Raw genomic sequence first — 14,056 nt, 5'->3', positions numbered from 1 at the left:
AAAAGGGCATGGAAGGACCCTCTGGCTGTGAAAGGCTCTGGCCCTATAATCCAAGACCCTGCCCAGGGGACCTGTTTTTCCCTAGGACCACTAGAGTAAGTGCTGGGTACTCCTGTTTCTGACAGCTTTGGCTGGTTTTCCCTGGTTTGGATCTTGGCACTGCTACTTTAGTCGTGACTTTGGGCAGGGAATATAATCACTCAGGGCCTCAATCTCTTCATCTGCAAGATGGGACCAATAATAGACCCACCGTCGTAGGATTATTATGAAGATTAAATGAATTAAAACCTGTAAAATCCTTAGAGAAAAAGGCTAGTACACAAGTGCAAACATAAGTCTGTTAAGCAAAACAGATCCTATCTGCAATCTACAGATAAAACCAGCACACTACACTGGTAAAGGGCTCTTTATGACTAGAGGCCCCACTGGTTTCCTCACCACTCCACCCCAGAATTAGGTAGGAGGCAAGAGTTAAACCAAGACAGACAGACACACACATACACACACCATAACCTTCACCCAAATCACAGTAAAAAATTAAAAACAAAAAACAAATCCCAGTTTTCCTCTAAAGTCCTTTGTGCTCAGAATCTTGTGCCAAGGTTTGGCTTAGCCTTTCCCCAAAACATAGAAGCCACCTTCTTCCTCTGATCCTCATCCTGCTGTCCAAGCGATATAGAGGTCGGGCCCTCAGGCAGCTCTCCATCACTCTGCTCCCCAGCCCAGGGCCCTGGGCTTCAAGGAGCTGGCCCTGAAGAGGCAGGGCCTTGGTGAAAGAAGCAAGGCACTTCAGTTTTGGGGAAACAAACCAGCAGGGGCAGTAGAGAACATCTGCCCCTCTTCTACACACACACCCTCAACTTGGCTGTGAGCACCCAGCTCCTGGTGACACAGTGGTGATGTTAGCACCTGTGCAAGGTCTTCCTGGGAAAAGCAGATTCTTTCCAAGCCAGAAACCTGATCAGGTCACTGCCTGTTGAAAAGACTCTCGGGACTCCCTGACCTCCACAGAATAAACCCAACCATGTCATTCACAGATCTAGGCACCAGCTACCATTCCTAACTCCCATGCCTCCCCTGAGCTTCAGCCTCATTGAAGTGCCTGCAGCTTCCTGATAGTTCAGTCTTTTGCACAGTTCCCCTACCTAGAATGATCTTTCCCCCATTGCTGGTCCCCCTGGGTGAACTCCTTTGAACCCCTAAGCCATGAAAAGCCTTGTTACTTAAAGTCACTACCAGTAGCATGGGTGTCACTGGAGAGCTAGTCAGAAATGCAGTCTCAGGCCTCAGCTGAGATAAGCATTTTTGTAAGATTCCTCGGGGATCTGTGTGCGTATAAAAATTTGAGATGCATTGCTTTATATTCTCCTCATTCCTCTACTCCTTCATGGAACTCTTGTATCTCACTTGATAACAGTGTGCACTTGTTTTAGGTGGGAACCAAACTAAAACCAAACTCATTGCCATCAAGATGGCTCCAACTCATAGTGACCCCTCCTTGGGTTTCTGAGGTGGTATCTCTACGGAAGTAGATTGCCCAACCTTCCTTCCGAGGAGTGGCTGGTGGGTTTGAACTGCCAGCCTTCTGGTTAGCAGTCAAATGCCTTAGGCACTATACCACCAGAGCTCCCTTTAGGTGGGAGAGGGAGGGAAATATTCAAAATCTTTAACAACTAGTAGGGCAGGGGCACCAACCAATCAAAAAAGACTACAGGCCTAGGGAAGCAGGGTCCTGCTGGACTGTGGGAGATGTAAGAGATTCCAGAGGAGGAGCTCAGATGGCAGAGGGAGCCCTCACCGGCTTCAAGGCAGTGGTCACTTACCAACCAGTTGTTTGTTGTTGTGTGCTGTCAAATCAATTCTGACTCGTAGCGATCCAATACCCAAGTATTATTTTACCAACTGGTAGAGCCACTGCATATGAGCTAAATACAACATTGCTTACTTCAACATTCCACTGCAGCTAGGATAAATTTTGTATGCATCTTGAACCCCTAGTTTCTCACCTCAAGACATATACATGTGTGCACACACACACACACACAAACACTGCTCTGAACATGGTGGACAAGAAATAGTAGTTTTCTTCAGAAAAGTGTTGCTGTCCTCCATTTTCCCCAGGCCAGCCTCCAGTACTCCTGTATCCTTTCTCTCCACTTTTCAAACCTATTTGAAACTGCCCCAAGTAAAATGAGAAAACCAAAGACCACGTGCACACACATGCACCACATCTCATACATCACACACCATCACAAAGGCTGTCAGACCCACAATGAGCTAGGAGAAAAGGTGGCTTTTTGTCAGCCTGCTGAGAAACACACACAGCCACAGCAAGCTCATTCTGGCAACCTTGCCAATTTCCAGAATGACTTCTGGAGCCGGAAATTAGAAATAAGAGGCTAATATATCTTTGTGTCTCTGTAGGCACACTGCTACTATGTCATTCTGCAGAGTTTTATACAAACTCTGGAGAAACTAGAAGATGAACCAGAGATTCGGCAGGTACTCAAACGTCTCTGTGACCTCTATGCCTTACATGGGATGTTGACCAACATGGGTGACTTTCTCCATGATGGCTTCCTGTCTGGGGCCCAAGCAGACATGGCAAGAGCAGCCTACCTGAACCTCCTCCCCCTGATCCGGTGAGTGGTGGCGCCTCCAAACTGTGTCAGTCTTCAGAGAATAACCTTAGACCCTTTGTTCACAGAACTTCAAACTCCAAACCCTGGAGCTCCAAAACTTAGCTAAAGTGGAGTCTGGCAAAAGCAGCAATAGCCCAGGTATGTTTTACATCCTAGCATTAGGCCAGCATAAATCATTATCCCACTGCCATAGAGTCAGATCTGATTCACAGAGACCCCTCCTTGGGTTTCCAAGGTGGTATCACTATGGAAGTAGTTTGCCCAACCTTCCTTCTGAGGAGTGGCTGGTGGGTTTGAACCACCAGCCTTCTGGTTAGCAGTCAAATGCCTTATGGACTACACCACCAGAACTCCCATAAATCATTTTAGGTTAGTTAAAAATAACTGGGGGAAAAGACTTTAAAAATAATAATGCTTAAGAATAAATTATCTAGTTACATCAAGTGAACCCTTCAACACTGTCACAGAAATAGGAATAATATCTAAAGAATATGAAAATGAAGCATGCTACACATATTCTTAATCATGGCTAATACTTAAGGAGCAGTTAACTGTGTGCCAAGCACTGCACCAAAAGCTTTTACATACATCATCTCTTTTAATCCTTACAGCTTTTTGAAGTGGGTACCATTAATTGTCCCATTTACCAGGCAGGAAATTCAGGCTTATGGGAGTTAAGTCACTTAGCCAGGCTCATACAGCTAAAGGATGAGCCTGGTACTGTCTCAAGCCTGTCTGATCCTAGAGCATGTGCCCTTAACCTATATGTTAAAGGAAAGGTTTTTTCAAGCACATCCCCTGCCATTGTTGAATGTGCTTAAGCAAACGCTTACCAAGTTTAGTAGATGTACTTTAATCTTCGCTCCACTTCAAGATGAAATTAAAAATACAAAACTATAGGGAGCTCCGGTAGCATAGTGCCTAAGGCACTTGACTGCTAACCAGGAGGCTGGCGGTTCAAACCTCGGAAGGAATGTTGGGCAATCTACTTCCATAGTGATACTACCTTGGAAACCCAAGGACGGTCTCGCTATGAGTCGGGTCCAACTAGACAGCACATAACAACAACAACATAGTTTATATATTGATTTGTAAAACAAAAATAGAGTTTAAAATGCAGCATTAATGCAATCCAATTTAGAGGATGAAATATTAATGCAGTACTTTCATCCTATTATTTGATGTTGTTGTTATTTGCCGTCGAGTCAGACCCAGCTCATAGCAACCCCTCCTTGGGTTTCCAAGGCAGTATCACTATGGAAGTAGATTGCCCAATCTTCCTTCCGAGGAGTGGCTGGCTGGTGGGTTTGAACCGCCAGCCTTCTGGTTAGCAGTAAAGTGCCTTAGGCACTATGATACACAATCTAAATGATTATTTTAAAACATACTAAAACCTTCAGCCAAATCACAATAAAAGTGTAAAAAAAAAAAAATCAAAACCAAAGCTCCTATGTGACCAAGGTATTGGAAGAAACAAAAATCAAAACAATACAAACTATAAGATTGAAAATGGGCTAACATAAGAACATAACCTCTTTTGAAACCCCACTGGGCAGGAAACATGATGCCTCATGGGTATGGGTGTGGAAATTGTGTGTGTGTGTGTGTATGTGTGTGAGTGACTAGAAGTTCCAATAGTATATATTATCAACAAGACTAAGAGAATAAAAAGGGAAAGATTGGAAATTTTTAAAAAGTAAGTTTTTCATGATGGAGCTCTCAAGTTACATACCATTTATGACTATACATAAGCACCTAACAGACAGTTGGTATTTATCAGTGAATGTTTGCTCCATTAAATCATCAAAAATTGTCAAAAATACACTTGGTACAATACTCCTGGCATTAAATTTTCCCTGATATAGAGAATGCAGTAATGGAAATGATTAATAGCATCCTTTAGTATTACACAATTCAAGCTCAAATGGGGCTGACTTTCTGAACCACTTGGCAGTTAAAAGCACATGAAGAAAATAATGTTCTCCTGGTTCTGACTAACAGTGATGATGAGACACACATGATCACCTTAATACCCCACAGGCATGTTTCTTTCATCAGCGACAGTACTTCTAACCTGTCTTGGCTCCAGAGACTCACAATTCAAGACAAGACAGACACAATTAATGCATGTGGACAACTGACACATGCATCAAACCCACAGACTGATTTGACTTCCATTATGGCTTCTACATAACCTTTTTACACTGCAGGGGAGCAAGCAATGGACTCCATGCTTTCACTGCTTTTGTCACAGCTCCCTGTCTTGATTATTCATTATCCCATCAGATTTCTGGGATGTCAAATGAAGGACAGCACAGTATTCTAAGGGACACCAAGAACCAGCTCTCTAATGTTAACAAACTGACCCAAGTGATTTTTATATTATTTAAATGGTCATAAAATCTCAGTTGGGGATTTTCAGATAAAGATGGCAGGTTGAACATACATACTTACTTCTGTTCCCTCTGGAAGCCCAAATGAAACAGCAGCAGTTGGATTAAATTTTTTGAAAAGGCATGAACCCACAAAGAAATACAAAACAGGAAGGGAAACATGAAAGTGAGAATGACTGATATGGAGTGACTTAGCAGACCTAAGAAAAAGAAATCTTAAACTAGAAGTAGAAAAAGCCAAGAACCAACCAAGTAACCCCACAGACCCACCCAACAGACAGCACTGTGAGCCATGGGAAATGGGGGTAAAGGCAAGGCTGACAAGATTTGGTTGAGAGTCTATTTAAGGAGTTGGATTCCCTACTTCCCCTTCCCATTTGTGAATAGTTTTAAGGCTTTCTCCAACCACACCCTGGCAGAAGGGTAAACAGAAGGTCTCTGGGCTGGGGAACATCAAGCATACCTGAGGATGAGGGGGCTTGAATAAACGTTTATAGGCCATATGCTCACATCTACCCCCTTCCCCCAGCCCTGCTCCCACTGTTTCCCTGGCTACTTCCTTCAGCCAGGCTAGTACCTGCAGGAAGATCCAATGATCCTTCGCTGAAGAATCAGACTAATCCAAAAAAAATTAAAGACACTGACACCAAGTTCCCTGCAACGGTCCACCCCACATTGACAAGCACATCCACAGGCTTCAAGCTAGCTGGGTAATGTCCCACTGTTAGCTGAGGAAAGCCCCCAGCATAAAAGACAAAGACCAGAACAAGCAGGAACAACACAACCTGGAGGAAACAGAGATGCTGCAGGGACAAGAAAATGTGAAAAAAAAAAAAAAAAAAAATCAGTCATATCCTCAAATAATTAAAAGGAGCTACTGCAACCATAAAATCAAGCCAGAATGCTCAGAAATTTTAAAAATGACTGTAGATATGAAAAACGCAACTGTAGGTTGGAAAATAAAGTTACAGAAATCTCACAGAAAGAGATGAAAGTAGAAAAAGAAAAAAAAAAAAAAGAGGGTAAGTCCTAGCTGTCCATCATCTAAAAACCAGGAGGTCTAGAAAGATAAGGGAAGCTCCTGAGTGGTACCAATGGTTAATGTGTTGGCTGCTAACTGAAAGGTTAGAGGTTTGAGCCTACCCAGAGGTGCCTCAGAAGAAAGCTCTGCCATCTACTTCCTAAAACTCAGTCTTTGAAAATCCTTTGGAGCACAGCTGACTCTAACATACATGAGGTCACCACGAGTCACAGTCGATTGGGCAGCAACTGGTCTAGTCTGGTCTAGAAAGAAGACAGTGCAAGCAGAGGGTAGCAGACCCTTAATAATACTAATAATAAAGTAGCTCAAGAAAATATATCTAAAATAAAGGACATGAGTTCAGTTTGCAAAGATTACAAATGCTTACACACTAGAGAAAAGACAGACACATAGACACAAAATAAGTCAAACATACAGTATGTGAAATGTTGGTAAGTGCAATGGAGAAAAGGATAGCAGAGATAAGGAATGCTATGGTCGAGGTAGGGTTGGGGCTACTATTCTGGATAGGTCAAGGAAGGCCTGCCTGGGAAGGTGACCTTTGAGGAAAGACCAGAAAGAGGTGAAGGAGTCACATGTAGCTGGCTAGGAAAAGAATATTTCAAGCAGAGAGTAAGTACAAACGTTGGAGGCCGCAGTGTGCTTGGCATGTCTGAGGACAGAAGGCTGCAGTAGGGTGACTAAGGTACAAAATGAGAGCAGAGATTAGAGTTGGGGGAATGAGTAATCATTACAAAGACTTAAGACTTTGGCTTTTCTTTGTGTGGGAATGGGAAGGTCTTGAGCATAAGACAGACACAATCTGTCCTGTGTATTTTGGTGTGTTTTGACAGGACTACTCCAGTTGTCTTATTAACAATAAACTGGGGAGGAGGGGCAAGAGTGAAAAGCAGGGAGATCAATTAAGAGGCTACTAGTCATCCAAGTGAGAAATGATGATGGACTGGACCAGGATGATACCACTGGAGGTCGTGGGAAGTTTGGATGTATTCTGAAGGCAGCACAGGATTTGCTGACAGATGAGAAGTGGAGTGTGAAAAAAAGAAAAGTCAAGGTTTTTAGCTAGAAGAGCAGAAGTGGCATTTACTATAAATGGGGAAGATTACAACAACAACAAGATGGGCAGGGGAAGGCCTAGAAGATCTGGAGCTTGGTTTTGGACAAGTCAAGTTTGAAGACCTTGTTAGAAATCTTAGTACAGATGTCAAGTAAGCAGATAAGTGAGACTGGAGAGACAAATTTGGAAGTCATTGACATATGGTTGGTATTTAAAGCCGCAAATTTAGGTATCACAAGAAGTGAATGCATCAAGAGAAAAGGTCCAAGAACTGCATCTTGGAACCATCCCAAGTCCAGAGGTTGGGAAGTTGAGGAGGTAACCATGACAAGAGCTATTTTACTGGAGTAGTGGGGGTGAAAACCTGAACAGATCCTTTTCATGAGAGGAACTAGAATGAGAGGAGAAGAATTGGAAATAAGCAAAAGCAACAAGGAGTTCTGTCATAAAGGGGAGCCAAGACATGGGGCAGATGATGGAGAGGGAAACAGAGTCACAAGCTTGTTTTTAAGATGTGAGAAATGACAGCATGTTTGTATAAGGCAAAAAAAAAGTTGTTGAATGTATTTCTGAGGGAGTGAATATAATGGACCATGGAGTTTTCAGCAGGATAAGGATAGAAGTGAGAACACAAGTGGGATGAGGGACATTAAAATAGGTGGTAGTGCCAGTGGTGTCAAAGTATAAATAGCCCTAGAAGCAGATCACCTCAGAATGATGATTAAGGGTCATTCAGAAAGAGTAAAATTAGGTCCAGTATCCCAGTCATCTCAAATGCTTTGTCAAACAAGTGTTAGGAAGAGTATAAATGTTTTGTTTTATATCCTTTGCTAAAGAAGAAAAGGAACCATGTAAACAATTTTTAAAATATTTTATTCAATAGATTAAAATAAAAGTTTGTTGCTTGAAGGAGAAAAAAAGAATTATATAAGTCAGCATACTAGAGCAATAAGCTAGAAATATTAAAATAAAACTCACCATCAAGTCAATTCTGACTCACAGCGATCCTACAGAAGAGAACGGAACTGCCCCGTATGGTTTCCAAGACTGTAATCTTTATGGAAGCAAACTGCCACACCTTTCTCCTATGTAGTGGTCGGTGGGTTTGAACCACCAACATATGATTAACAGGAAAGCACTTAACCACTGTGCCACCAGGGCTCCTTCTGCTAGAAAGATACCAAAAAAAAAACCAAAATCAAACCCACTGCCATCAAGTTGATTCCAACTCATAGTGACCCCCATTGTTTCCGAGGCAATAAATCTTTACAGAAGTAGACTGCCCAGTCTTGCTTCCACGGAGTGGGTGGTGGGTTTGAACCACCAACCTTCTGGTTAGCAGTCAGATGCTTTAGGTACTGTGCTACCAGAGCCCCTTGCTATAAAGACAAGAGGCAATGAAAAGAGCAAGGGTGAGATTATGGAGAAGTTGCAGGTGTTGTTGACAAGACTTAGTGTGTGATCTTGACAATGAGTGATACAGGGAGGGTGTAAGATGAAATCAATGGGAGAGAAGATTCAAGGAACTAAGAGGCCAAGTTTTAGATGGTGCATCCCAAGTTCTACATGTTGTTGTTGTTGTTATGTGCCGTCGAGTCGGCCCCGACTCATAGTGACCCCTCCTTGGGTTTCCGAGGCAGTATCACTACGGAAGTAGGATTGCCCAACCTTCCTTCCGAGGAGTGGCTGGTGGGTTTGAACCGCCAGCCATCTGGTTAGCAGGCAAGTGTCTTAGCCACTATGCTACCAGAGCTCCCAAGTTTTACATAGGGACAGTGAAATCACTATAAATTATGACAGGAGTAGTGGTGGAGAGAGAAACAGTGAGCCTGGAGGTGGGGAGATAACTACAACAGGACAGATGTGTTAGGGATGAGACTCCGATGTGAACAGGATACATATGGTTATAATAATGGAAACACTAAATATTGGTCTAGTCAAAAGTATAACTATTTTGGGAGGCAGGGAGGCCAAGGGGAAGAAGTGTGTAGGTGGAGATCCCTAAAAGAAAAGTCAATCCTTGTCTTTTGCACTGGAAAGTTAATAGATAATACCTAAAACAATCAAGAAATAGAAATACAAACCAGATATTTAGACATTCAGGTAAATATGAAAAATACCAGCTGAAAGACTGAAACTGATAGCCTCTGGGAAGAGGAAAATGGAGATGAGAGACAAGGATATGCTGTTTTTAAAATAACAAGCCTTAGAGAACTATTTAAGGAGCTCTGGTGGTGCAATGGTTAAGCCATTTGGCTGTTAACCAAAAGGTTGGCATTCAAGTCCACTAGCTCCTCCGCACAAGAAAGATGAAGCGGTCTGCTACTGTAAAGATTTACAGCCTTGGAAACCCAATGGGGGTCACTATGAGTCAGAACTGACTCAATGGCAGTGAGTTTGGTTTGTTTTTGGTGAGAACAATTTGATTCTTTATAGTATACATATTATATAAACCAAGCCAAAACTGGCTGCCATCAAGTCGATTCCAGCTCATAGTGACCCCCTTGGGTTTCTGAGGTTATAAATCTTTACAGAAGTAGATCACCCTGTCTTCCTTCCACAGAACAGCTGCTGGGTTTGAACTGCTAACCTTCTGATTAGCAGTCAGATGGCTTATCCACTATGCCACTGTACATATATAACTGATAAAATAATAAAAACAAAAATAAATAAAGCTTAAATGGCTGGAAAAGTGAGTAATGATACAATCTCCAGTTACATATTATTATTCACCATTGCAGATTGATTAGAGCCATAATAGGAATCTAAAACGCTCACAAAATCTTTTTTTTTTCAGGAAGGATGCCATCTTGTTAACTGATGCTTTCGACTTCACTGATCATTGTTTATATTCAGCACTTGGCTGTTATGATGGAAATGCCTATGAACGTCTGTTCGAGTGGGCTCAGAGGTCACCGATCAATACTAAGGTAATTGAGTGCAACTCATTATAAATTATGTAAAGGGAGCAAAGAACAAGCAGTGAACACACCTCTATGTTTTCTATTTTAATTGATTTCCATTAGGTTCAGAATCACTTGGCAAAGCATGTCTATTTAAAATATTGTTAGAGAAAACATCATAAAAGAAACCAGGAATGGGGATGTGGCTTGGCTGGAGCTGAGCCTGACTACAATCAGCAAGATGCACTGCTTGGAACTTGGTAAAGGGAATTAGGAGAAAGACCCAAGCTCTAAATCATGGCTTGACATACCCAAGGGCATACACACATAGTGGCAAACTAGCTTTTAAGTAACAAAAATAAGAAGATAAATCACTGTGGTGGTTTAACTATCTCATTTTCAGCCTTTTAACTTTTAGCTTTGTGTAGATAAAGTGGGTATTCACAAGTGTTAGGATGCTTGGGGGTGGGAGACTGAGTGGGAGTCTGTGTCTCTCTCAGCCCTGACTGCTGGCTAGAGACCTCCTTCCTCTTCACTCTAAGGAGCACAATGCCAGTAACAAAGGTTGCTACACTGCCACCAGTAGCCCAGGAAAGCTATATAAATGACAGTACAAGAGTTGTGGTGAAAAGGTCTCCAACTGTCTGGGACAAAATACTAGAAGCCTGTCATTTATAGAGAGAAGTTGGGATGAGGGGAGCTCATAAAATCCCCACAGTTTGGGACCAGTGTCCCAGGCTCTCTGCTGTGAGCTTCATTGGGAAAAGTGACAAATGTGAATGAATACATTAACTGGAGTGAAGAAATAATGAGTACTTAGAATTTTGAATATTTAATAGCAAATGTGATATAGATAATCAAAATAAAGGCACAATAGGTTATTTTAAGTTCTACAATGCAAATATGCTAATCATATGGTAAAACTTACTCCTTCACCTCTTCAGTCAAATCTCAGAAAAGGTGTCTTAACGCCTCATCAAATTGGCAACTCTCAAGCTTTCCTTCACACTGAGCATGGTGTTAGACTTGCTCTTAACAATTTGTATCCTGTCATATCTTACAACTTAACATGATTACCTAAACTTATAATACAACCAGTTACTCCCAAGACAGTTATCAGGTAGAAGACCAATACATTTTGGTCATTCATCATTCCCTAAAAGGCACCATTTTAGCTCAACAAGAAAATATAAGTAATTTACCTGAAGAAGGCTTGACAATTTTACTGCTTAGTATAGTTTAAGATCTTTCTGGTACATTACTTTATTAATGATTACATAATTCTAACATTTAAATCCTGGCATAAAAATACAGAAATCCTCTAGATTAGCTCCCGTGGTCTAAAGATCAATGTATGCCCTTTGCTGCTCCTGAGAGAAGTACCCATTCTGCAGAAACACCTGTCAGGAAATACTGAAACATACAGGTCAAGCCTGTTTTACTGGCAACACAAAGGCACATTCCAGTTCTCCTGATTCATCTCCTCTAAAGAATATAGGGGAATCTTTCATCTTTTGCTTCATTTGTAATCTTCATGTTAAAATAATTTAATCTCTACTATCTGAGAACAAAAGAGCTCTGGTGGCACAGTAGTTAAAGCACTTGGTTGCTAATCTCCGTGTTTATGGGATAATTAGGGAGCTCTGGTAGTGCAGTGCCTAAGGCATTTGACTGTTAACCAGAAGATTGGCAGTTCAAACCCACCAGCCTACTCCACAGAAGGAAGATTTGGCAATCTGCTTCCATAAAGATTTACTGCCTCGGAAACCCAAAGGAGGAATCGACTCAATGGCAGTGAGTTTGGTTTGGTTTTATGGGATAATTGAACATGGTTTTATGACCTACCCAGTGAGATGAAGGAACCTGCTGCATACAAAATACTGCAGATTCTCATAGTGCTAGCTAGCTTACTTACATTGTTGTTGAATCTGCTGTGACTCATAGCAACCCCATGTGAGAGTAGAATTGCCTGAATGGTTTTCTTGGCTGTAATCTTTATGGAAGCAGATTACCAGGTCTTTCTCCCTGTGGAGCCACTCACTGGGTGGATCTGAATCGCCAGCTTTTCAGTTAACAGCTGAAGGTCTAAGTATTACACCACCAGGGCTCCTTTAGCTTACTTACATTACCTTGATAAAAAAAGTGATAGGTACAGCAATGTGGCTTTCATACACAGCAATTTAAGAATTTGAGATTACAAATGACCTTGGAGAACTGTTTCTAGTTGGTTAAAATGACACTCAGTTGAGTGCTAATATATAGCCATATGATCTTTGAACACATTTGTAGCATCTTGAGAGACCTCCAAAAAGCACTTTTAAAGTTTATTTTTCTAACGTGCTGTAGATAATTTTGAAGCTACATTCAGACATTTTTCTTCATTTATACTAGTAGAAAAAGGCACACTATAGGTATTTCAAATAAATTAAAACAGCTGTGTTAAAACATACCTTGTAATATATACTTGGGAATACATTTCACTAATACTTTCTGCAAAAAGAAAAGTGCTATGCTAAGTTAAATGTCTTAAAATCATTGGAGAGTCTCCTTTGTCTGGGACAGGTTAAGTGTTGAGCTTTATCTCCAGATAAGATAAACTTCTCTCTCAGCTTACTCTAGCCTAAGGTCTGCTTTTTGGCTTTTTTCCTGTTCTGAATGCTATTTCAAGCCATTTTCTCCAAAGTGAACTGCAAAAGGCTCTTCCCTCTCCCTATGTGAACTCACATCTAAGTGATCCTTAGAGATGCAAGCAGCAGAGGAACCACCGGGGATAACTTCAAATAAGAACCCTGTGTCTCCCCAATTATCCTATTGAATAAATGTATCTAAGTGCTAACTACAAATCTCAGTACTTATCTAAGTAATCTGATAATTCAGTACTTATCTAAGTACTGAATCTACTGATTCATTCATTCAACAAATATTTATCAAGCACATGCTATATGCCAGGAAGTGTTTTAGGTACTTTGGATACAATGAAGAACAAAAGTCATGGAGACCCTGATATCAAGGAGTTTACAGCTTTAGTGGATTAGATGAGCAAACATTAAATTCATACTATAAAAAATGAAGGTAGAGCTATGGAATAAAGAATCAAGATACTGCAGTAGAGAATAATGAGGATAACCTGTTCTGACATAGAATATTGGTTACCTGATTCTATCCTTTGGGTTCTTGTCTTTGTGGTTAATGTTCAATTTCAAAGGTTCTCAAAGAGTCAAGCCTCTTATTCATATTAAATTCATATTAAATTCTAAAACCCATTGCCATCTAATTGAATTTGGACTCATAGTGACCCTATAGGACACAGTAGAACTGCCCCAATGGTCAAAGTAAATGATACACTGTGTTTTTTGTTTTATTATTGGCCACCTGCAGCCACAATTTAAAATCTGCATGAGAAAAAGAATGATGCCCTTTGGAAAAAATGTTCTCCATATGTTCACACAAAATGAATTTTAAAAATAATTCTAAAAATTAAGAATGTTATGTAATGTTACTTTTTTGAAGCTAAAGACTTAATTTGAGTATTTCTGCTTAATCCTCACAGAATCTTAATAATATATTTCTTTCTACAAACAGGGGAACTCTGCCTATGAGAAATACCTAAGACCACTATTACAAAGAGCCAAACTATGAGAAATGAGCAACCAGTATTCAAGAGGCAAACAGTACCACTATATGATAATGGTACTATGGCAATATAATAAAATTGTATTTTTAAATTACATTATATATGTATTTTTAAAGAGACCTTACCTTTTGGAGACACATTCTGACGTATATAAAGGATGAAATTACGGTATCTGTCATATACTTCAAATTAATCCAGTGGAAGAGAAAGCTGGAGTGAATATTGTTGAAGTTGGTCAATGGGCACATGGTATTTATCATCTCCCACAATAAAAAATAGTACCACTATCCATCTGTAGTATCTATTTTGTTAAATAACAGGTTTTTGCTTTAGTTCTAGCAAAAGCCAACAAACTCATTAATCTATGTCTGTGTCTTTAGCATAT

The 14,056-nt window shown here is 40.7% G+C and overlaps 1 protein-coding gene across 1 annotated transcript in view; it reads left to right on the top strand.

Moving 5' to 3' along the window:
• ACOX2 (acyl-CoA oxidase 2) overlaps positions 1-13,676 on the top strand; it is a 31,693-nt gene extending 18,017 nt beyond the window's left edge. The window contains exons 12-14 of the mRNA XM_007937290.1: positions 2,425-2,642; positions 9,932-10,064; positions 13,620-13,676. Of these exons, the coding sequence (XP_007935481.1) occupies positions 2,425-2,642; positions 9,932-10,064; positions 13,620-13,676 (408 nt within the window). The remainder of the gene's footprint in view (positions 1-2,424; positions 2,643-9,931; positions 10,065-13,619) is intronic.
• The last annotated feature ends 380 nt before the right edge of the window (positions 13,677-14,056 follow it).

Source organism: Orycteropus afer, unplaced genomic scaffold (genome assembly GCF_000298275.1).
Source record: "Orycteropus afer afer isolate SDZICR_OR568_19922 unplaced genomic scaffold, OryAfe1.0 scaffold00041, whole genome shotgun sequence".
Lineage (NCBI taxonomy): Eukaryota > Metazoa > Chordata > Mammalia > Tubulidentata > Orycteropodidae > Orycteropus > Orycteropus afer.
The sequence above is the reverse complement of the archived record's forward strand: the minus strand, read 5'-3'. Positions and strand labels throughout refer to the sequence as shown.